At 44.1% G+C, this 22,561-nt stretch overlaps 1 protein-coding gene across 1 annotated transcript; it reads left to right on the forward strand.

Annotated features, from left to right (window-relative positions):
• Positions 1-960: 960 nt before the first annotated feature.
• On the forward strand, positions 961-21,089 carry LOC114592997 (keratin, type II cytoskeletal cochleal-like). Its single transcript, XM_077923818.1, has 9 exons — positions 961-1,688; positions 4,277-4,497; positions 11,550-11,610; positions 12,799-12,894; positions 13,352-13,516; positions 15,245-15,370; positions 15,839-16,059; positions 17,043-17,077; positions 20,029-21,089. Exons 1-9 carry the CDS (start codon positions 1,044-1,046, stop codon positions 20,391-20,393), a joined length of 1,935 nt encoding a protein of 644 aa, XP_077779944.1. The 5' UTR covers positions 961-1,043; the 3' UTR covers positions 20,394-21,089.
• The last annotated feature ends 1,472 nt before the right edge of the window (positions 21,090-22,561 follow it).

A 22,561-nucleotide genomic window follows, 5' to 3' on the forward strand; every position in this document is an offset into this window, starting at 1 on the left:
GAAATTAAGGGGTTCATAGCTGTAATGTGATAAGGGGAAAAAATATAGGGTATGGAAATAGGTTAAATTTAAGGATTTGCTGAATTAACAACTTGAATTGGAATACAAGAAGGGGAGGTATGAGGAAGTCAGTGAAATATGTTATTGAAAAATGGATATTGTGAACTTTATGTGTTTTTAAACTTTTTTGCTTTTTTCTTTTTGTATTAAATTTGAAAACTTTAATAAATATCTTTTTTTAAAAAAAAAAATTATGCTTACACTACACTGCAGTCTATTAAGTCTGCTCTGCTCCGCAACCCCCACCGCCACTGCCAGGGCAGGAAGGCAAAAAACCATCTCCAGCCCTAGCCAGCTCCACTTCCAGGGCCTGAAGGGAGGGGGGCAGGGTCTTCCGTCCCCTGAAAGTGGCCAGGCTGCCTGCAGCTGCACCTTCCTCCTCACAAAGAGCAATACCTGTGAAGCGCAAAGTGCAATAAAACGAGATGTGCCTGTATTAGCATAATCTCAGCAAGGCACACAAAGTTACACTACAAGATCATGCATTATGAAATGACAAAACATAATGCACACAAATTAATGGTGACAGCCAAAGCTGATCGCTCCCCTTTCAAACTCAGTGTTTCAGTTGCATATAATTTATGATGCTGTGCAGCATTTTCTTCAAAAAGAAGGCAAGCAAGCAAGCAGGCAGAACTTCCTTTAAATATTTGACAACTTCTGGCTAGATTAACCCTTAACACATGGTTGGTTTCTGAATAATTGGTAATTTGATCATAAGGCCTCAGGCGATGCAACACCTATCACTACATAGGGGTGTGTGTGTGTTCTCTTCAATTAGCATTGAACAAGTCCAATTGGACACCTGCGTTCCAGGTGTGTCAAAATCATGAATGCGCTAAATTGATCTCCTGACTTCCAAAGCGGCCAAACCCAGGGCCCCCGGAGGATAAAAGAAGCCATGTTCAAGGGCTCTCCCACCAGAGCACCACTCTTTAGGCTTCCTCCTCCGTAGCAACGTCTCTCAGAGGCAATCCACAAAGATGAACCGGCAGTCCTATAGTATCAGGGCTGGAGGAGGAGGCGGCGGTGGTGGCAGGGCTTTCACCGCCACCTCTGCCATTGTCCCAAGTAGCAATAGATCTGGTTTCAGCTCACTTTCTCTTGCCAGAGCTGGCGGAGTTGGCTTCGGTGGTGGCGGTGGCGGCAGCAGTTTTGGAAGGATCAGTATTGGTGGCGGTGGAGGTGGCGGTGGCTTTGGCAGCAGGAGTCTTTATAATCTTGGTGGCAATAGGAGAATTTCCAGCAGCAGAGCAAGCAACCTCCGCAGTGGATTTGGTGGCGGTGGCGGACTAGGCTTTGCTGGAGGGTCCGGCAGTGGATTTGGTTTGGGTGGTGGATCTGGTGGTGGGTATGGCTTTGGCGGGGGAGCTGGAGGTGGTGGTTTTGGTTTGGGTGGTGGTGGTGGTGGATTTGGTTTTGGTGGCGGACTTGGCGGACCCAAAAGTTCCTTGGGCTTTGGTGGCGGTGGACCTGGAGCTGGTGGCACCATCCAAGAAGTAACCATTAACCAAAGTCTCCTGGCGCCGCTCAATTTGGAAATTGACCCTTCCATCCAAGAGGTGCGGAAAGAGGAGAAGGAGCAGATCAAGACTCTGAACAACAAGTTTGCTTCTTTCATTGACAAGGTGAGACTTCGTTCAGCTGTGGTAGGATAGTACAGGAAGAGAAGAAAACCATGTTTATGCTTTATGTGAGGATAAGGAGGTAGACTCAAGACAAAGGCATATGTCTTAACATGTAAGCATACAGACAAGTTGAGTTTGGGTGGCTGGCTGGCTTATGAATTCAGGTGTACGTGTGTTATAACAATCTTACTAGAGATACACAAAAAAACCCATTCAGAGTGTTTGTCAAATCATCAGAATGTGAATTTGAATTTCACTTTCTAAGTTCAAGAGTTAGGATATTTCCTCCCCCAATAAGTACTCTAACTGAATAGTTAAAAGTCTTGTTTCTTCATTCTAAACTAAAACCCACCAACCATAACTGGAAATATTGTGGAGGAAGGACTCAAGTGGGAGAATATAAATTCAACATTTTTGTGAGCAAATTTAAACTAGGGGAGGATTTGGTTGAGCTTTCTGTTCACTCAAAATTCATTTTGGCTCTGTTCCTTTTATCTGGGAAAGGAAAAGGAGGATTTAGACTATTTTTCAAGGAGCTACCATTTAACTGAATAATTGCACAATTTCTACGCCCTTTACTACTTAGCTTAGCATGTTCTATGGGACGTGGGTGGCACTGTGGGTTAAACCACAGAGCCTAGGACTTGCCGATCAGAAGGTCGGCGGTTCAAATCCCCGTAACGGGGTGAACTCCCATTGCTCGGTCCCTGCTCCTGCCAACCTAGCAGTTCAAAAGCACATCAAGTGCAAGCAGATAAATAGGTACCTCTCCAGCGGGAAGGTAAACAGCATTTCCGTGCGCTGCTCTGGTTTGCCAGAAATGGCTCAGTCATGCTGGCCACATGACCCGAAAGCTGTACACCAGCTCCCTCAGCCAATAAAGTGAGATGAGCGCCGCAACCCCAGAGTCGGCTACGACTGGACCTAATGGTCAGGGGTCCCTTTACCTTTACCTTAGCATGTTCTGCCTAATGAAGCCCTCAGTTTTAGTTTCTGGCATCTGCATCTAAAAGGATTTCAGGTGATGGCAACGCTCTCCCTGAGTCCCTGGATACTGCCAGTCAGAGTAACCAATATTAGGTTAAATTTACAAATACCCTGATCAGGTTTAAGACGGCTCCCTGTGTTCTGCTCCTTGTGAGGTCTGCTCCAACATGCCTCTCTCCAGACCACAACTCCCCAAATCCCTGCTTGCACATTTCCAAGATTTTCTTCAGGGTCTGATGCGTTTCAGTTTGAAGATGCGATGAGGCAATCACACTGCCCCGTTTACTGCTTTTATTTATAAAAATGTTTATATACTGCTATTTCATTTTAAAATATCAAAGCGGTTTACAGCAAAATACATAAAACCACACAGTAAGAACCATATAAAATAGCGAGGCTAAGCTGGGATGGGATCACCATACCAATGTCAAAGCCACATGTTATTGTAAATCAAGTTATCAACATTTTTCACGAGGGTTGCCTGGAAAAAGAAACCCACACAAGCTGTTTCAACTGTGAAGGGGCCGTAGCTCAGTGGTAGTCAACCTGCAGTAGGTCTACCTCTGGCACCTCCAGTTAAGAGGCTCTCATATGTGGCCCCGACCTGGCCACAGTGATCCATGCGATGGTCACCTCCAGGCTTGACTACTGTAATTCGCTCTACGCGGGGCTGCCCTTGAAGCTGTCCCAGAAACTCCAGCGGGTGCAGAATGCTGCAGCGAGGCTCCTCACGGGGTCTCTGCCATGGGAGCATATTCACCCAGTGCTTTTCAAGCTGCATTGGCTCCCGGTGGAGTACAGGGTCAGATTTAAGGTGCTGGTTTTGACTTTTAAAGCCCTTCACGGCCTAGGACCCTCGTACCTACGGGATCGCCTCTCCTGGTATGCCCCATGGAGGACCTTAAGATCCATATATAGCAACACCCTAGAGGTCCCGGGCCCTAAGGAAGTTAGATTAGCCTCAACCAGAGCCAGGGCCTTCTCAACACTGGCTCTGGCCTGGTGGAGCGCTCTGTCTCATGAGACCAGGGCCCTGCGGGATCTGATTTCTTTCCGCAGGGCCTGTAAGGCAGAGTTGTTCCACCTGGCCTTTGGCTCAGAATCAGTTTGATTCCCTCCCCCTTTTTCTTTTTCCTTTCTCCTCCTATGATGAGATTGCTCCCTAATTGTTTTACTGTTGTATCTTAATCTTTTAAATTGTATTTTAATCAACTTGTTTTTATTATTGGTTGTTAGCCGCCCTGAGCCCGGTCTTGGCTGGGGAGGGTGGGGTATAAATAAAATTATTATTATTATTATTATTATTATTATTATTATTATTATTATTATTATAGCAATGTTGAGAAAGATCAATGGCTACTAGCCATGAAAACAATTTTCTGTTGGAGGTGGCATGCTTTTGAATACCAGTTGCTGTGAATCACAGGTGGCGAGAGTGTTGTTGCATTCAGGTCCTGCTTTCGAACTTCCCACAGGTTGGCCACTGTGAGAAGAAGATTCTGGGCTTTAGGCCTGATCCAAAGGGTCTCTTCTTAATACTGGGCTAGTTGAAGTGGGATTCTGATTCAGTAGAAAGAGCTTCATGTGTTCCTTTGTTTCAGGTCCGTTTTCTGGAGCAACAGAACAAGGTTCTGGAGACCAAGTGGACCCTCTTGCAGGATCAAGGCTTGAAATCTGGTGCCAGCAAGAGCAACCTTGATCCATTCTTTGAGGCTTACATTAATAACCTAAGGAAACAGCTGGGCAGCCTGATGAATGAGAGGGGGCGGCTGGATGGGGAGCTGAAGAGCATGCAGGATCTTGTTGAAGACTTCAAGACCAAGTAAGTGAATATCTGATTGGGGGGGGCAGATATTTATCTGCTATTCCAGCAGACTTGAGAGTGCAGAGTTAGAAAGTATTATTATTATTATTATTATTATTATTATTATTATTATTATTATTATGTATCCCGCCCTTCATCCGTAGATCTCAGGGTTAAGGGGATGCGGGTGGTGCTGTGGTCTAAACCACTGAGCTTCTTGGGCTTGCCGATCAGAAGGTCGGTGGTTCGAATCCCCGCGACAGGGTGAGCTCCCATCGCTCTGTCCCAGCTCCTGCCAACCTAGCAGTTTGAAAGCACACCAGTGCGCGTAGATAAATAGGTACCGCTGCAGCGGGAAAGTAAGCGGCATTTCCATGTGCTCTGGTTTCTATCAAGGTGTCCCGTTGTGCCAGAAGTGGTTTAGTCATGCTGGCCACATGACCTGGAAAGCTGTCTGTGGACAAATGCCGGCTCCCTTGGCCTGAAAGCGAAACGAGTGCTGCAACCCCATAGTGGCCTTTGAATGGACTTAACCATTCAGTGGTCCTTTACCTTACCTAGATCTCAGGGTGGGTCACAAAATAATAAAACAACCAAGATAAAAACAAAAGCCACCAATAGCTTCACCATCCCACAAAACACATTTAAATGGACATAGAATGTTAATCAGCCAAAGGCTTGGGAGAAGAGAAACATTTTTACCTGGTACATAAAGGTGTATAATGAAGGCGTCAGGTGAGCCTCCCTGAGGCATCTCACAAACAGGGAGCCCCTGCAGAAAAGGCCCATTCTTGTGTTGACACACTCTGGACCTCATATGGAGGAGACACATAAAGAAGGGCCTCAGGATGATCTCATGGTCTAGCCAGGATCATATGGAGAGAGATGGTCCTTGAGGTATTGTGGTCCTGAAACGTTTAAGACTTTATAGGTCAAAACCAGCACTTTGAATTGGTCCTGGAAACTAACTGGTGGCCTCTATTGTTGGGCCAGGGTCAGTGTAATATGCTCAAATCATCTTGCCCTGGTGATTAACCTGGCTGCTGAATTCTGTACTGGCTGAGGCTTTCGAACCATCTTCCTAGGCAGAGATAGAAAGTGGCTGAGTAGCTGTGATAATGCCCTCTTTAATGTACCCTAGTTGGCTAAACACAGAGGCTCTTCAGATTCCCTCTGGTGTGTAGACTCTACATACAATGGGGTGCATGCTTTATACAGTGTCAAATGCAATTGTCATAGACATATGCAAGCACCCATTCCTATATGCACTATGTACTCCTGTATACACATAATACATTTTGTCATAAATAATTTCATTATTTATACCCTGCCCACCCGGCTGGGTTCCTCCAGCCACTCTGGGCAGCTTCCAGCACATAAAAACATAATAAACCATCAAACTTAACAACTTAAACTTAATGTCAAACATTTAAAACTCCCTGATAAAAGTGAAACGGAAATATTTTGTTTATATTGCACTGTGTCATATACATTGTATTAATCACAATTCCCTAGATGTTAAAAGAGTATATTAGTGGTATAAAATTATTCCTGTTGTGTATATTGGATTCATACTGGCATTTCTGAAAAATAACTTTGCAGTCGTGATACATCAACGCTTTTCTCTTGCTCCAAATGTAGAGTTATATTGTCTCAGACAAGTTATATAAATAGGACCTTTCTTGAATATCTCCAATATATGAAAATAAGCCACTCTCTTACCATAACTGCAGCAACATGGCAAATAAATAAATGTCAAAGGCAACCTGACTAATATCAGCGTATGCTGATAAAACATTTTATAGAAGCAATTACTAATAATACCAGGGAGCAGTGGAAACTGGCTACTGACTCAAGACTGAATCATTCAGTCATTCATTTTTGATGTGGTTGAAATCAAGAGAAATGGGCCTTTTCGGAGCTTCTTGGCATGTTGGGCCAACTTTGCAAATGCCACAACAATAGCTCAGACTGCAGAGTGGCAAATCATTTCAAAGTGAGTCAAACCAGGATATGGTGAATCAGAATCTGGACATTTTGCCTCGAGGCTTGGTTCAGCCCTCTTTAAGCTACTGGCTGAGAAAGCCAACTTTTCAAGTAACTGGGAAGACATTAATATGGAAAAGCTGCTTGTGGGACATACAAAAGCTGCTTGTGGGACACACATATGAACACATAGAAGCTGTGTCCAGCCAGACCGCCTTCACTTAGAGATGCTTCTCTTGGTCTGCCATGATCACACATATCTGTGCAGCAGCTCCACCTAAACACCAGAGATAGAATCATAGAATCATAGAATCATAGAGTTGGAATAGACCACAAGGGCCATCGAGTCCAACCCCCTGCCAAGCAGGAAACACCATCAGAGCACTCCTGACATATGGCTGTCAAGCCTCTGCTTAAAGACCTCCAAAGAAGGAGACTCCACCACACTCCTTGGCAGCAAATTCCACTGTCGAACAGCTCTTACTGTCAGGAAGTTCTTCCTAATGTTTAGGTGGAATCTTCTTTCTTGTAGTTTGGATCCATTGCTCCGTGTCCGCTTCTCTGGAGCAGCAGAAAACAACCTTTCTCCCTCCTCTATATGACATCCTTTTATATATTTGAACATGGCTATCATATCACCCCTTAACCTCCTTTTCTCCAGGCTAAACATGCCCAGCTCCCTTAGCCGTTCCTCATAAGGCATCGTTTCCAGGCCTTTGACCATTTTGGTTGCCCTCCTCTGGACACGTTCCAGTTTGTCAGAACCCTTCTTGAACTGTGGTGCCCAGAACTGGACACAGTACTCCAGGTGAGGTCTGACCAGAGCAGAATACAGTGGCACTATTACTTCCAAAATACTCCAAGGCAGGTTACACCCTGCGGAATAAAGACAGGAGCATTACTCTCGGGTAGCCGGTCTTCTCTGTATCACTGGGACTTTGTTTTGTTGCTCCGCTTGCAAGAGCAAGGCCAGGGCAAACCTACCATATGAGACAAATTAAGTACACTGACTAGGCCTCAGTGAGAGGGAGAGAAGATCCAATTTAGGGGGATTGTAACATCTGCTAAAGGGACGCGGGTGGCACTGTGGTGTAAACCACTGAGCCTTGGGCTTGCCGATTGGAAGGTTGGTGGTTTGAATCCCCGCGACGGGGTGAGCTCCCGTTACTCGGTCCCTGCTCCTGCCAACCTAGCAGTTCGAAAGCACGTCAAAGTGCAAGTAGATAAATAGGTACCTCTCTGGCAGGAAGGTAAACAGCATTTCCTGTGCGCTGCTCTGGTTTCGCCAGAAGCGGCTTAGTCATGCTGGTCACATGACCCAGAAAAACTGTCTGCGGACAAACGTTGGCTCCCTCAGCCAATAAAGCGAGATGAGCGCCTCAACCCCAGAGTCGTTCGCGACTGGACTTAACTGTCAGGGATCCTTTACCTTTACCTTAACATCTGCTAGTCCTGACAATTGAAGTGAGCCAGTAGTTAGGCTTTGAGGACTACTTTGCTTGACGGTTCTTTTCTTGGTTCAGATATATTTGATTTCTTTGTTTTTTCTTTTGTTTGTCCCATAGAGCTTAAGGAAGGGGATTTGCATGTAGGATAGGCATGGCCACAAGTGGTGAAGGGAGAGGGGCAGGCCAAGTAGAGGAAACGAAGGGTTAGGCCAAGTGTGAGGAGCCTTTGGCCCTCCTGATGTTTTTGAATCCTCATCATCCCCAGCAATTGGCCATGAAGGATGGGACTGATGACAAGTCAACTGTCCCTCACACCTGGGTTAAGCGTGTTATGGAATTTGCCTCAGCCATGAAGAAGCTTTGCTGGTTCCTATTGGGTGTTAAGGCATTGAGGTTGAGTGCCAAGTTGGTGCATACTCAAACAATGGCCTGGATTAGGGTACTAATTGGCAATGTACCACCAAGACTTGGTTGAACTACGCAGGCCAGATATGCCCACTTTGATTACCCTCTTGATGTTACTATGATTATTACTCTTTAACAGTTGGAGCTACCCTGGGGACTGAAATGATCTGAACGGAAGGGTTTAATGCTTTAGAAAAATGGGGTGTGCATGTGTGTGTCGAAATCTGTCAGCAGAGGTTAGGAGTGGTCAAATCTGTCAATTTTGGTCTCTCTCACTTTCTCATTTTTTTAAATATTAAATTCAGTTCTCCACATTTCCATAGCAATTTGATTTTTTTAAAAAACAGAATTTAATTTGAATTTCTCCTAATACACTTATTTTGGATGCAGTTTTACTAATAAACTGATTTCTGCAAGCAATTTCACCTAATATAATGCATTCTGTGACTGTATAACCTATTATCTTGCATGTTACTTTTACGGCTGTATGCATTCTGTTGCACACTTAACATATGCATATTTTAGCACACTGGCTGGAGAACTGCATCAAATTTCAGAGAACTTTCAAGGACAATTTTGGTTTGCGTATTGGTTTGACAAGTGTGAATTAGCTGGTTTCTCATCAAGATGCAAATAAAACTAGATTTCTCCCCCATCCCTCCTTGAGGCAGGTGGCCTCACTGCTTAATGGTAGGGCCAGTCCTGGTTCTCATAGCTAGTGCAAAGATAAAGTAACTCGTAAAGGTTTCAATTGGCACGAAACCAGTTTGCGCAGGGGAAACTCCCAAAACCCAGATGACACAATGAGGGCTACTATCTCAGACCACACCACGATGACACAATGAGACCTGTCAGTCAAAGGTGGAATTAATGTGAGAGTTTGCCTCCAGATCAGATTGGCTAATGAGAATTGGGGATTTAATTGCTTTCGTCTGGAGCTTGTGGATTGCCTCACCTGCTTGAGTCATCCATGGAGGGAATTTGCTTTGCAAGCGCATCTGTGCTTCTATGCACCTCTGCAATGTGCAGGCTGCTAGGTATGGGCTACTGGTTTTGTGCTATGCTACATAGCTGTCAACGTTTCCCTTTTTTTAAGAGAAATTCCCTTATTCTGGATAGGATTCCTCGCAAGAAAAGGGAAAAGTTGGCAGCTATGCTACTAACATGAACATTATTTCTGGTATGACTTTATTTTTCATTGGCATGTACAATGCCTCAAGCAGCCCCCCCCCCCCCCCAAGATTAAGCAGCCATTTGTTCTGGAGCAGAGAAATCAAGAGAAAGAGGAATACCTCTAGAGCCCAAATTCAATTACCAAGGCTGTCATTCAGCTCCAAGCCTGAAAACCAATGGACCCTGTCACAGTGGGTGAAAGGAGTGCCACAACCTCTCCAGCCAAGTCCCACAGCATCTTCCTTGACTATTAAGGTTAACAGATGGAAGTTGGAACCTTTGGCTTCAGCTTTACATGCTTTCTTAACTCCTGAAAGGCAAAACTGACACCCAATAGTTTACTTGTTTGGTCATTGTGATTATTTTAATTGAGGTGGCTTCCAGAGTTTAAAAACAAAACTATTAAAATAGCAATTCCAAAAGCACACCCATTAAATACAAAGCAGCAATAAAGGCATGTAAAACAGCACAACTCAATGAAACATTAAAGGTAAAGGTAAAGGGACCCCTGACCATTAGGTCCAGTCGTGACCGACTCTTGGGGTTGCGGCGCTCATCTCGCTTTATTGGCCGAAGGAGCTGGCGTACAGCTTCCGGGTCATGTGGCTAGCATGACTAAGCCGCTTCTGGCGAACCAGAGCAGCGCACGGAAACGCCGTTTACCTTCCCGCTGGAGTGGTACCTATTTATCTACTTGCACTTTGACATGCTCTCGAACTGCTAGGTTGGGAGGAGCAGGGACTGAGCAATGGGAGCTCACCCCGTCGTGGGGATTCGAACCGCCGACCTTCTGATCAGCAAGTCCTAGGCTCTGTGGTTTAACTCACAGCGCCACCCGCGTCCCTATAATGAAACATTAGAAGCCTGAAAAGGAAAAAAAGTCATAGCCTGCTGCATAAAACTCAGCAAGCAAAGTGAGCAGGTTGGAGGAAAGCATTTTTGAGTTGGGGTGCCAACACAGGAAAGTCCCTTTTCCAAGTTGCCATGCACCTTCATGATGAAGGCTCCCTAAGAAGGACTTTTGACAGACAGATTCCTGTGAGAGCTGGTGGTCCTTGCAACTGAAACCAAAGGATGCCTCGGGGTCGGGGGTGGGGAATATGGATACACCTTGAGTGATGCATCCAAAGAATTTGGGAAGCAAATTGCCAAAGATAAAATTTCTCAGGTTTTGTTTTGTTTTCTAATGTCTAATGATCTGCTGATATCTAATGATCACCTGTGGACTGTACAGCTAGGTCCTATGAGATCACCCCCATCCAGCACAGAGATTGCCTCCATCCCTAAAGGAAATGGCTATAAGGGGTACTAACCAGTTGACTAATGGCAGCTTCAATGGCAATTGAATATTTTGAGAATGTTTTTGAAATTTGGAGGAAATTCAGGCCAAAGGCTCACAGACGTATGTTTGCATAATATTTTCATATGCTACTTTGATATACGGGTGCGACTGTTGAATTTAAATGTCACAGAAGCTGAGCCAACTAATTTTCCATCCAAATGATCCCAGATAAACTCTTAAATTAATTTGTACTTCAGTTGATATCTCAAAGATACCACTCCATACCAAATCAGATTCCCTTTCAATTAACCCCATCCATTATACCAAAAACATCACTATATAAAACCACCTTAAGTTATTCCTACAAATCAATAGCTTAGTGAGTAAATCAAATCACAAACTCACCCATTCATTTCCTCCTGAATTCATGTACCAATCAGAAACACTCAGGGCACATACAAAAAAAAAATCTGGGGTACATGTTCTGCAGGCACACTCTTAAAAACACCCTAATTTGGGGGGTATTTTTCTGCAGATATATAGGATGAGCAGAGTTCAATGTCAAAGGCTCTGCAATCAGGGCCCTTATCCCAACATCATATCTACACACTGGGAACACACTGGAAGTAGATAAGTTTTCAGAGGTGATTTATGGCAATAAGTGCAGTATGTGCTATGTACGGCAATATCATTGTGGTTCATTTTGAAATGCCTAAAGGCACATTGAATAGATGAAATAGTTACAAACTGAAACTTTTTGCTTCTTGTACTGATAGATACGAAGAGGAAATCAACCGGCGCACATCTGCCGAAAATGAGTTTGTCATGCTCAAGAAGGTGAGGCTTCGTGCTCCGAAGGTTGATGACCAGCTGGGTTAATTAAGAGGGACCCAATATTATATCTGACCAAATTATGTTTCATGCATCAAGAAAAGGACTTGTTGGCTTGGTGTGACTTCTCTTGGTGCATTTTGTACTAAGCTGGAGGGAAATGTGCACATAAGGCATGAATTCTGAGCCAGCTTTAAAAGAGAATATGCAGGGGCACTATTTAAGGAAGGTGGCAGCTCTCCCTCTCCACATGTGATTATTCTCCAGGACCATCTGTAGCAAGCATCTCACTGGTTCTATATTCTGAGTGACTTTTGAAGTAAGCAAAGGGTCAGCATCTGGAGCTAAATCTTCTACTAGCCTCCCACTTACAAACTTAGGGGCAAAAGAGTTGAGAAACTGGTGTCAGGAGGAGGTGAACTTGTTTTATGAGTGTCAGGAGGCAGTGATTTCCATCCTATCCTGTGTTCATCACAATCATTCCTGCTTCTATTCCACTGCACTTCAACTTCTGCTATGACCTACATTATTCATCTTGCTATCCACTATGGCCAAAACTAATGCAATTAAATATGTAATTAATTACATAATTAACTTCCATACATTTCAATGGAAGGGAAACATTTTTAAAAATGCAGAAAATAATGTAACTGTTAATATAACATTTGTGGATTTAAAAAAAGGAAGTATAGTGGATACTACTTACATCTGCTTGTGTGGTTTGGGTTCCTGACCTCAGGTGAGTATGCAAATTGTGTCTACTTCTACTCCCATTTCTGTTCCTAATACTATTCCCTAAAACCCTTAATTTGCTCTTAGGCCATTTTCTGGACCAAGGCACCATCCACTATTCCACAAATCACCCTTCAGGAAGACTAGTTGCTGAGCAAAATAGTGTCTGTGCTGACAAAATAGTGTCTGTGCTCTTTCTGAGATAAAAAGGGAGCGAAAAATAATAACAAAAGCTTCTAAAGAACACTGCCTTTATAACTCCATAATGAATCTCCTTAAGAGTGGACATTTACATCTTTTTTTATTGTGCCCATTCACTGTTTTCTCTCGAATGAAATCTAAGCAAAGTTTATTTATGTATTGAATTGATATACTGCCATATACCCAAAGGTCTCAGGGAAGTTCACGGAACAAAATCAAAATATAAAACCACAAAAAATTGGTTTCTTACTGTCTTTTTAGGATGTAGATGCTGCCTACATGAACAAGGTGGAGCTGGAGGCCAAGGTGGATTCCCTGACCGATGAACTCAACTTCCTGAGGGCCCTCTATGAATCGGTATTCAGTCTTCCTCTTACCTTCAAAACATAGACCTAAAAGTCAGGATGATAAATGTTAAGGCGCCAATGTGAATAAGCATGACATTTCTAAATACCATCCTTTCTTTTACATTTTGCATTCCCTCCTAAATATTTGGATTTACATTGTCCTAATGTGATTTCTCACAAACAATGGTCCTAATTTTAGATGCTATTAATGATGTATAGAAGAAAGATTTGATGTTTCATAGTAGAGATCCAAAATTCATCTGCCACTGAAGATTCGGAATCTTCAGTTGTTATTATTATTGTTGTTGTTTGTTATGAATGTCAAGGTCTCCCCCGTGTGACCCTGCTCCCTAGAAAGCTGACCATTTTACAGAAGTGTGTCACCTACCGATCTGATCCTGTCCCACCCCAATAACCTCCAAAACATGAAATGTTTTCTAACCAAATTTTGTCTTCTGTGTTTTCAGGAGCTAGCTCAGTTGCAGGCCTCCATGTCTGATACTGCTGTCATCCTCTCGATGGATAACAATCGAGACTTGGACCTGAATGGCATTGTTTCTGAGGTGAAAGCACAATATGAAGACATTGCCAACAGGAGCCGAGCTGAAGCCGAGGCATGGTACCAAACTAAGGTGAGCAGTTCTAGCATGGAAGGTGGCCTTGGGCCCTGGTACGCCCAAGGGACACTTCTGATAAAACATGGGTCTGGAGATGCTTAAGATCTTTTAACCTTGGTGGGGAGGTTGAAATGGAGTAAATATGAAGCAATTGGGGGGGGCTGTCATAGCTAAGCAGGGAAGGAAAGAATTAAATGCCAGTTCCCCAACTGCTGTGATCCCAGTAATTATCAATCTCTCCTCTGCCACTGTGGCTGCTATTTCCATTTTAAAGAATGTGTCTACAAAATGCAAGGGTGCATTTAACATGTCACATCTAGTTTGGTCTACAAGATGTCACAATCTAGTCTCAAGATTCCTGTTATAAATCTTATCTCCATATTGGATTGTGGCCAGGATAGTCCCAGAAATCCACTTGCACAACAGTTTGAATCCTGCTTCCTGATGAGAAATAGAGAAAGTCCACATGGGCTACTCTAACTTTCTAAGTAGTCTAATATCTTGAGCCAAAACACATTCGAAACATGAGAGACTAATTCAGATATCAAATTTGCAAAGTTCAGCCATGTGGCATGGCCTTTCAGCTGAGATGTGACTGAATTGAGTGTTAGGTGCCAGCAATTGGCAGTCCCTAAATTAACTGGTCATTAACCAGTTAGCTGCCTGAAGGATGAGAGGCACCATTACCGTATTTTTCGCTCTATAAGACGCACCAGACCACAAGACGCACCTAGTTCTTGAAAGACCTACATTGGCTCCCAGTACGTTTCCGAGCACAATTCAAAGTGTTGGTGCTGACCTTTAAAGCCCTAAACGGCCTCGGTCCAGTATACCTGAAGGAGCGTCTCCACCCCCATCATTCCAACGCCGAGGGCCTTCTGGCGGTTCCCTCATTGCGAGAAGCAAAGCTACAGGGAACCAGGCAGAGGGCCTTCTCGGTAGTGGCGCCCACCCTGTGGAACGCCCTTCCAGCAGATGTCAAAGCGATAAACAACTACCTGACATTCAGAAGACATCTTAAGGCAGCCCTGTTCAGGGAAGTTTTTAACGTGTGATATTTTACTGTATTTTTGGTTTTTATGGAAGCCGCCCAGAGTGGCTGGGGAGGCCCAGCCAGATGGGCGGGGTATAAATAATAAATTATTATTATTATTATTATTATTATTATTATTATTATTATTATTATTATAGTTTTTGGAGGAGGAAAACAAGAAAAAAAATATTCTGAATCTCAGAAGCCAGAACAGCAAGAGGGATCGCTGCGCAGTGAAAGCAGCAATCCTTCTTGCTGTTCTGGCTTCAGCGATAGCTGCGCAGCCTGCATTCGCTCCATAAGATGCACACACATTTCCCCTTACTTTTTAGGAGGGAAAAAGTGAGTCTTATAGAACAAAAAATACGGTACTTTTTAATACCAGTCAGTGAGGAAAAACAGTGATTTATTTTTTTTGCTGGATTTGCCTGTAGGTTTCCTCCATAAGTATCTAGTTGGCCACACTGGGAAAACAGGATGCTAGCTAGATCCAGCAGAGCTCTTCTTAGCTTCTTTAATCCAGTCCTCTTGGTGATGCCATTTGGACCTCCCAACAGTGAATGCCAGAAATGAGGAGTGTGGATGAGCAGAATCTTTGAAAACAGGCTTTCTCAGATCGGGGGCATTCATTGCTGACCAGGGCTGTGTAATTGTGTCTTTCCTTCAACGCATCTCTGCCTTCCCTTCCCTTCCCTTCCCTACTGTAATAGTTTGAGGAGCTCCAAGCCAGTGCAGGGAAGCATGGCGATGATCTGCGTAATACTAAAGGAGAAATTTCAGAGCTCAACCGGATGATTCAAAGGATACGGTCAGAAATTGAAAACGCCAGGAACCAGGTAAGAAAATCTGCAATTGATGCAATGTTCTCTCTCAGTAGGTAACGTAGCAATGCTTTAAAAGGCAAGGGTTGGTTAAGGGTCACATGACAGAGGCAATCTGCATTGGATAGCCTTGCCAATACTTTGTGGGGTAGCAGGGAGAGGAAGTCCTGTTTTTGGCTGGAACTTTGTAAAGTGTGGGAATTCATCAAAATGAAAACTGACAATAGAATCTGGGAAGGGCGGAAATAAAATTTATGTCCCAAAATGAGCAGCCCTGTGTACATTGACCTAAAAGCAAGTTCACGCCTTACAAAATAGAATTGCAGCCTCATTTATTCAAAGACTAAGAAATAAATGAATGCATGATGATAGCAGGAATATTTACAGTAATAATCATGATTGCAATAATAGCAATAATAATGAATGTACAAATACAAATGACTAAAGAGGACAGGGAATTTAATAACACCTTCCTTCTTACAGTGTGCAAATCTGCAGACAGCTATTGCAGATTCTGAGGAGCGAGGTGAATTAGCTCTCAAAGATGCCAGAGCCAAGCTCATTGACTTGGAAGATGCTCTACAGAAAGCTAAGGAAGAAATGACCCGCCTACTGCGGGAGTACCAGGAGCTCATGAATGTCAAACTGGCACTGGATATTGAAATTGCCACCTACAGGAAGCTGCTGGAAGGGGAGGAGAACAGGTGAGCTGGATAAATGATCATAACTTTACGAGCTGCTTCAGTTTATTTTTGCAGGGGACTCTATGTGGAGATGAAACAATATCTACAATGGCACAACTCTATCAACGGATGCCTGTTAAGTTTGCTTTGTCTGGCTCCCAGTACGTTTCCGAGCACAATTCAAAGTGTTGGTGCTGACCTTTAAAGCTCTAAACGGCCTCGGCCCAGTATACCTGAAGTCTCTACCCCCGTCGCTCAGCTGAGGTCCAGCTCCAAGGGCCTTCTGGTGGTTATCTCACTGTGAGAAGTGAGGTTACATGGAACCAGGCAGAGGGCCTTCTCAGTAGTGGTGCCTTCCTTGTGGAACGTCCTCCCATCAGATGTCAAGGAAATAAACAGCTATCTGACTTTCAGAAGACATCTGAGGGCAGCACTGTTTAGGGAAGTTTTTTAAGGATTTATGTTTTATTATGTTTTTAGATATGTTGTAAACTGCCCAGAGTGACTGGGGAAACCCAGCCAGATGGGCAGGGTATAAATAATCAAATTATTATTATTATAAATTGCAAGAATAAGTAATAGAACATTTGATTATCTTCTTCAAACACAAAATAAAATGTTTTAGTACACAAATCATTTCGCTAATCTTGTGAATTGTGATGGAGTGTTTGTTGCAGTAGGAAAAGCAGTGCTCCTTGTGGTGGCATGGACTTTGAGAGTCTTTGAGGTATTGCTCTAAGTTTACAGCTCAGATCTTAAGCATCAATATATTTGCTTCCACTGTGCATCAATTATTTTTCCAAATTCTTGCAGATCTTAAGTGCATCTTCAGTAGATTTTTTGTTGATACTGTATATATCACACAGGAAGCCAAATAGGGAAATATATTGTTGTAGCTGTTGGAAACTCTATTTAACAGATAACATTGTCCCTTATATATACAACAGACCATATTCATTGTAATAGATGAGCCATTTTTCATTTTGCTATTTCTTCTTCAACAGGCTAACTGGAGAAGGAGTCAATCCTGTAAGCATCTGTAAGTATCATGAACATTTTATTTTATTTGCCTGGTCCAGAATAAGTTATTAATAATGTGATGATTATTAGTTTATTTATTCCCAAATGGTGCATGGAGTACACTGTGCACCACAAGAAGGGCAAGTGTTAGGAATGGTGAAGAAATTCATTCAGCAATTTACGCTTCTTGAACCAGTGCATCCATTAAAACTGATACGCCTACTGAAGCACAACTATACTTCCAAATTTGCACCTCCAAATTTTTCAAAGCAGTTATATATCCAGCCAAGAGCTGGATATAAAAAGTCCATTATTAGAGGGAAATATGCATGAAATATTAGCAAATATAATATATTACAATATAAAAATTACATGCAAAAGAGAACATTTGCAAATAAAAATGCTTATATTAGAATAAGCATGCACAAATGCATACATATTTCCATGCAGAATGACAACAGCAAAGGGCAGATTTAGCTAAGTTGTTGCATGCATGGAATGAGGTCTGCTCATGCAATGGTACTTTGCCCCTTTCACCCACCCCCCGTGCCCCTGTACCCCCTAAATCCCCAGAACAGTTCTAGGGGGCACATGGGGTACAGAGGGGGAGGAGAGAGGACAGCCCTGCTCTGCAATTAGACCTCATTCAACACATGCACACCCCACTTAACACCATGTTGAATTCCACCCAAACTAATGTGGACTGAACTTAACACTGGAAAATTTAGAAGCTGGGAGAAACTGAATATTTCAGATCTCCGGCCCCAGCTGGTGTGCCTTGATGAACTAAGCTGCCATGTTAGACATTTCCACGACTCTTTCCATGCAGCATTCATCATTGCTCTTTCTCTCTCTCTCCCTCTGCCAATATTTGGACACTGGCATCATTACAAAGGAGTAATGATGCACAGGGAATTCCTGCACTACAGATTATAGGCATAGGTGTGGGGGAGTCCCTATAATTCAGAAAGCAGCATCCCATCCCTGGGGCCCAAATGACTGGGCAAACGGACAGGAGAGAGGGATGCCAGGAGACAAGATTAAACAGGCTGTCCCAGAGTTGCAAGGCGGGAGACGCATCTCTTGGTGTGTGAGAGTGGAAGGAGCTTGCAGTTTTAATCTGGGGAGAGGCTATGCCCCAGCTGCCAAATGTTTTGGAAACCCTGGAGAAGATCTTGAAGGGCTGCCATCCCAGCTAGGCACCTGATCGGATTCCTTCCTTGGTATTGCATTCCAGGCAGCAGCTTCTTCCAGCGCTACCAGCTGGGAACAATGGCACACAGCTGGGGCTGTTCCAAGGAAAAGGCTTGTCCCTTTTTCCCAGGGAGATTCCCACAGTCACCATGGGAAGGGAGCTGCACAGTGTTGTAAGCAAGCAAGGCTCTTAGTGGCAAGTTCCCATTGACTGCCTTGGACCAGGAGGGGTGGCATGAAAGCAGCAAGTTGGTTTGTCCAGTGGACATCCACTCTGCTGAGGATCACAGGACTGCACCGTTCCCCCCCCCCAGTGGCGTAGCGTGGGTTGTCAGCACCCGGGGCAAGGCAAGTAATTTGCGCCCCTAACCCGTGGATTTGCGCCCCCTAACCCGTGGATTTGCCCTAACCCCAGATGTTGCGCCCGGTGCGGCTGGCCCCCCCTGCACCCCCACGCTACACCACTGCCCCCCCAAGTCCCATAACACAGGAGGAAAGCCCGCTGCTTCAGCCCAGTCTTCCTCCTCCTCCTTCTACCAGTCTCCTCCAAGGGGCTTCTTCCTCAGCCGTGCCCTCTCCTTTTATCACCAGCAAACCAGCTCTCTTCTTGCTTTCAAATAGGATGGAGTATCTTTCCCCTCTTCTGGCCTTCCACCTATGGTGAGATGTCCAGATCAAAATCCCAGTCAGGTAGCTCATGAGAGTGATGAGCACTGTTGCTGTGGGAATTCCCCATTCACTCCTACCCACCATTGGATCATGTGCTCAACTCCTGCTGTCTACCCATACATACTCCATTTCCATGCACTCTGGCTTCCATCACGGTGTCCCGTTGCACCAGAAGTAGTTTAGTCATGCTGGCCACATGACCAGTCTGTGGACAAATGCTGGCTCCCTTGGCCTGAAAGCGAGATGAGCACTTCAACCCCATAGACACCTTTGAATGGACTTAACCATCCAGGGGTCCTTTACCTTATTTTTTACATGTCCTCCTTCACTGATCCATAGTTGCATCCATCAGAGGTGAAGACCAGTGGGGCTAAAATAGCAAAAGAAAAACAGTAAATTTTGGCAATTCTCTCCCCCCACCCCACCCCAGACTATGAGTTGATGATTGTACCTGATACCTAGGAATGGAGAAGAAAGTTGCTTCAGTTCTCAATTTGATGGGAACCAATATAATTTCCTGAAACAATGTGCAAGCTTGAAACACAGCCATCCTTCAAAATTCACACTGAATTTTGGAACTAAGTTCTCCAAAAGCAATGTGTGCAATTACGTATGTTAGGGGGAAACTTCCATTTAAATGCAATGAGGGAGAATTATATACCAAAATGCATATGGAAACTGTTTGCAAAAATGTGTATAACGTGCACTAAAATGCTGGTGAATTTTCAGAACTTTTAAAAATAGTCGTACCTCGGAGGTCGAATGCCTTGCGAGTCGAATGTTTTGGCTCCCGAATGCCGCAAACCCAGAAGTGATTGTTCTGGTTTGCAAACCTTCTTTGGAATCCGAATGTCCATTGTGGCTTCTGATTGGCTGCAGGAGCTTCCTGCAGACATTAGGAAGCCGCGCCTTGGTTTCCAAACGTTTTGGAAGTCGAATGGGCTTCCGGAACGGATTCTGTTTGACTTCCGAGGTACGACTGTATATGCAAACTGCTATAGAAATTGAACTTAATATTAGAAACATGAATAACTGGGGCGGGGAGATGGAATTGTCTAGTTTGTCAACCCCATGGGACCTAATAAACTTTCCCCTTTTCCCCCACAGCTGTTGTCAGCTCCAGTGCAGGCGGTGGCGGCGGTGGAGGAGGTGGCGGCCTTGGAGGAGGATTTGGCGGTCTTGGTCTTGGAGGAGGAGGAGGCGGATTTGGCGGTCTTGGTCTTGGAGGAGGCGGATTTGGTGGTCTTGGTTTTGGAGGAGGAGGAGGCGGCGGATTTGGTGGTCTTGGTCTTGGTCTTGGAGGAGGAGGAGGGGGATTTGGTGGTCTTAGCTTTGGAGGAGGAGGTGGCGGGTTTAGCTCAGGAGGGGGCAATTTCAGCTCTGGGAGTGGAAAAGGCACTGGGGGAGGAAGCAGCTCTGGTGTGAAAATTATATCTAAAACTTCCACCAGTCAAAAGAGCATCAAGAGCTAAAGGCTAAAGAATCCCCAACAACCTGAGCAAGACAAGAAAATGAACACATACAGTGGTACCTTGGTTTGCAACCATAATCCGTTCTAGAGGTCCAGTTGTAAACCAAAACAGGTTGTAAGCCAAGGCGCGCTTTCGCCAATGGGGCCTCCCCCCCCAAAATTGGGTTGTAATCCAAAAAAGGGGTTTTTGATGGGTTTGACATGGTTGTAATCCAAAACGGTTGTAATCCAAAACGGTTGTAATCCAAAACGGTTGTAATCCAAAACGGTTGTAATCCAAGACAGTTGCAAACCAAGGTACCACTGTACTTCCCCCCTTTTCCTGCCAGAATTGGTGTAAGTCTCACCAATCACCATGAATGAATTGTTCTAAAAGAGCAGCCCTGAATCTGATCCACCAGCACCCCAACTCACACAAACTCGCCCAGAAGTTCCATTTTGAGCTAAACTGTTATATAAGAAGAATAAAAATGCAGAATGTTGTTTAAAAGGTCAGATGTGTGTATTTGAAAAACTGTCTAATGTTAGGGAACTTGCACTGTAACAAACACTGTACATGTCTGGGTCCTCGTGAATGCAAATGAATGTATGTGCATGAAGTTTTCAGCTATGGCAATGTATCAAATTTGCAAAGGGATTCGTCTAAACCTATTCTGATGCCATGAAAATCAGAAACAGGAATAACACTTGGAAACAATAAAACAACTTATCAAATATCAATGTATTTTCTCTCTCTTTCAGGGTAGTGGGGAGGACGTGCCAAAATGTAGTTTTTTTATTTTAAAAAAAGCAGATTCAAATGTACAGTGAATGCATGCATGGGTCCAAAACAAATCCAACTTTAAATAATGTTTACAACTTTTGCGTTGACATCTTCCACAAGGACTAAGGAATGGCTCAGAGGGGTGGGAGTTTGCCAGGATCACCCAAGGAGTAATGCTCTCCCAAACTTGTACACTTCCAGGATTACAGTACAGGCTTGCCCATGCAGCTGAAACAGATTTATGCTAAATAATACAAACAGCAATCATATCCTCCTTCAATGAGCCTCGGGTGTGAATGACTCACGTTATTGGTGGTGTTCAGGGACAGGAATGCCTGGAAACAGAACGAATTGTGCAAACATCAGATTTTTCTGATTGCTGTGCAAAATGGAATTGGCCCTTGATTCAGGTTCCATCAAGTCTCTTGATAGTCTGGAAAAAAGAAAAGGAGGCGGGGAGGAGCTGAACCGAAAACACCACCCTCATCTTGGAAAGATTTCCAGCAATGGGACAATGCTTGGTGCCCTTCAGCCATTCAGTCTGGATACGATCTCTGGGCTTGTACCTTACAGGTCTGACTGTGCAAACTCCTACTCTCATGCTGTGACTTTGCCAATTCTAGTCATGCTGTGCAGTCGTCAGCTCTGTATGTAGCGACAGTGAGAGCAAGGATTGCCTGCTTGAGAGAAACATGCTGATCCTGTGAGTTACAAGCTCCTCTGCCTCTTGCATAGAGCAGAATTGCTTCCATTGGACTCCATGGTGGTTCCCCATCCAGATACTGACCAGGTAGAGACTTGCTTAGCATTCTTGTGGCCACATAAACCACAATGAAGCCCGGCTGAACAGAATAAAAAAGGAAGCATTAAGTTCAGCTAACACAGGATCAAGCTGTCAGGTCGCTCGGTTATTGGTATACATCCATAGGTGGATTTCCCCCACTTTCAAATACCGTATTTTTTGCTCTATAAGACTCAGTTTTTCCCTCCTAAAAAGTAAGGGGAAATGTGTGTGCCTCTTATGGAGCGAATGCAGGCTGCGCAGCTATCACAGAAGCCAGAACAGCAAGAGGGATTGCTGCTTTCACTGAGCAGCGATCCCTCTTGCTGTTCTGGCTTCTGAGATTCAGGATTTTTTTTTCTTGTTTTCCTCCTCCAAAAACTAGGTGCGTCTTGTGGTCTGGTGCGTCCTATAGAGCGAAAAATACGGTATTCTACTCTCTTAAAGGATGAGAAAGCCAAAGTCAAAAATTCCCCTTGAGCAAGGATGCACATGAAGTGCTTTCTCACAGTTCATAGCTTGCACTTAGTGACCTCTACACTGCAATTTCCTAACCACTGATTCTGAAACCTTGCCGCTAAGGCGACTTTGGAGTAATTGGTTTAAGAATTGCATGTATAGATTT

This window comes from Podarcis muralis, chromosome 2 (genome assembly GCF_964188315.1).
Source record: "Podarcis muralis chromosome 2, rPodMur119.hap1.1, whole genome shotgun sequence".
Lineage (NCBI taxonomy): Eukaryota > Metazoa > Chordata > Lepidosauria > Squamata > Lacertidae > Podarcis > Podarcis muralis.

What these genes read in the sequence shown, in the direction of transcription:
- LOC114592997 (XM_077923818.1), top strand. Translation starts at nt 1,044, where the DNA reads ATGAACCGGCAGTCCTATAGTATCAGGGCTGGAGGAGGAGGCGGCGGT. An exon ending in AGGCATGGTACCAAACTAAG is followed by an intron (nt 13,517 to 15,244) that starts GTGAGCAGTTCT and finishes CTACTGTAATAG; the next exon opens with TTTGAGGAGCTCCAAGCCAG. An exon ending in TTGAAAACGCCAGGAACCAG is followed by an intron (nt 15,371 to 15,838) that starts GTAAGAAAATCT and finishes TCCTTCTTACAG; the next exon opens with TGTGCAAATCTGCAGACAGC.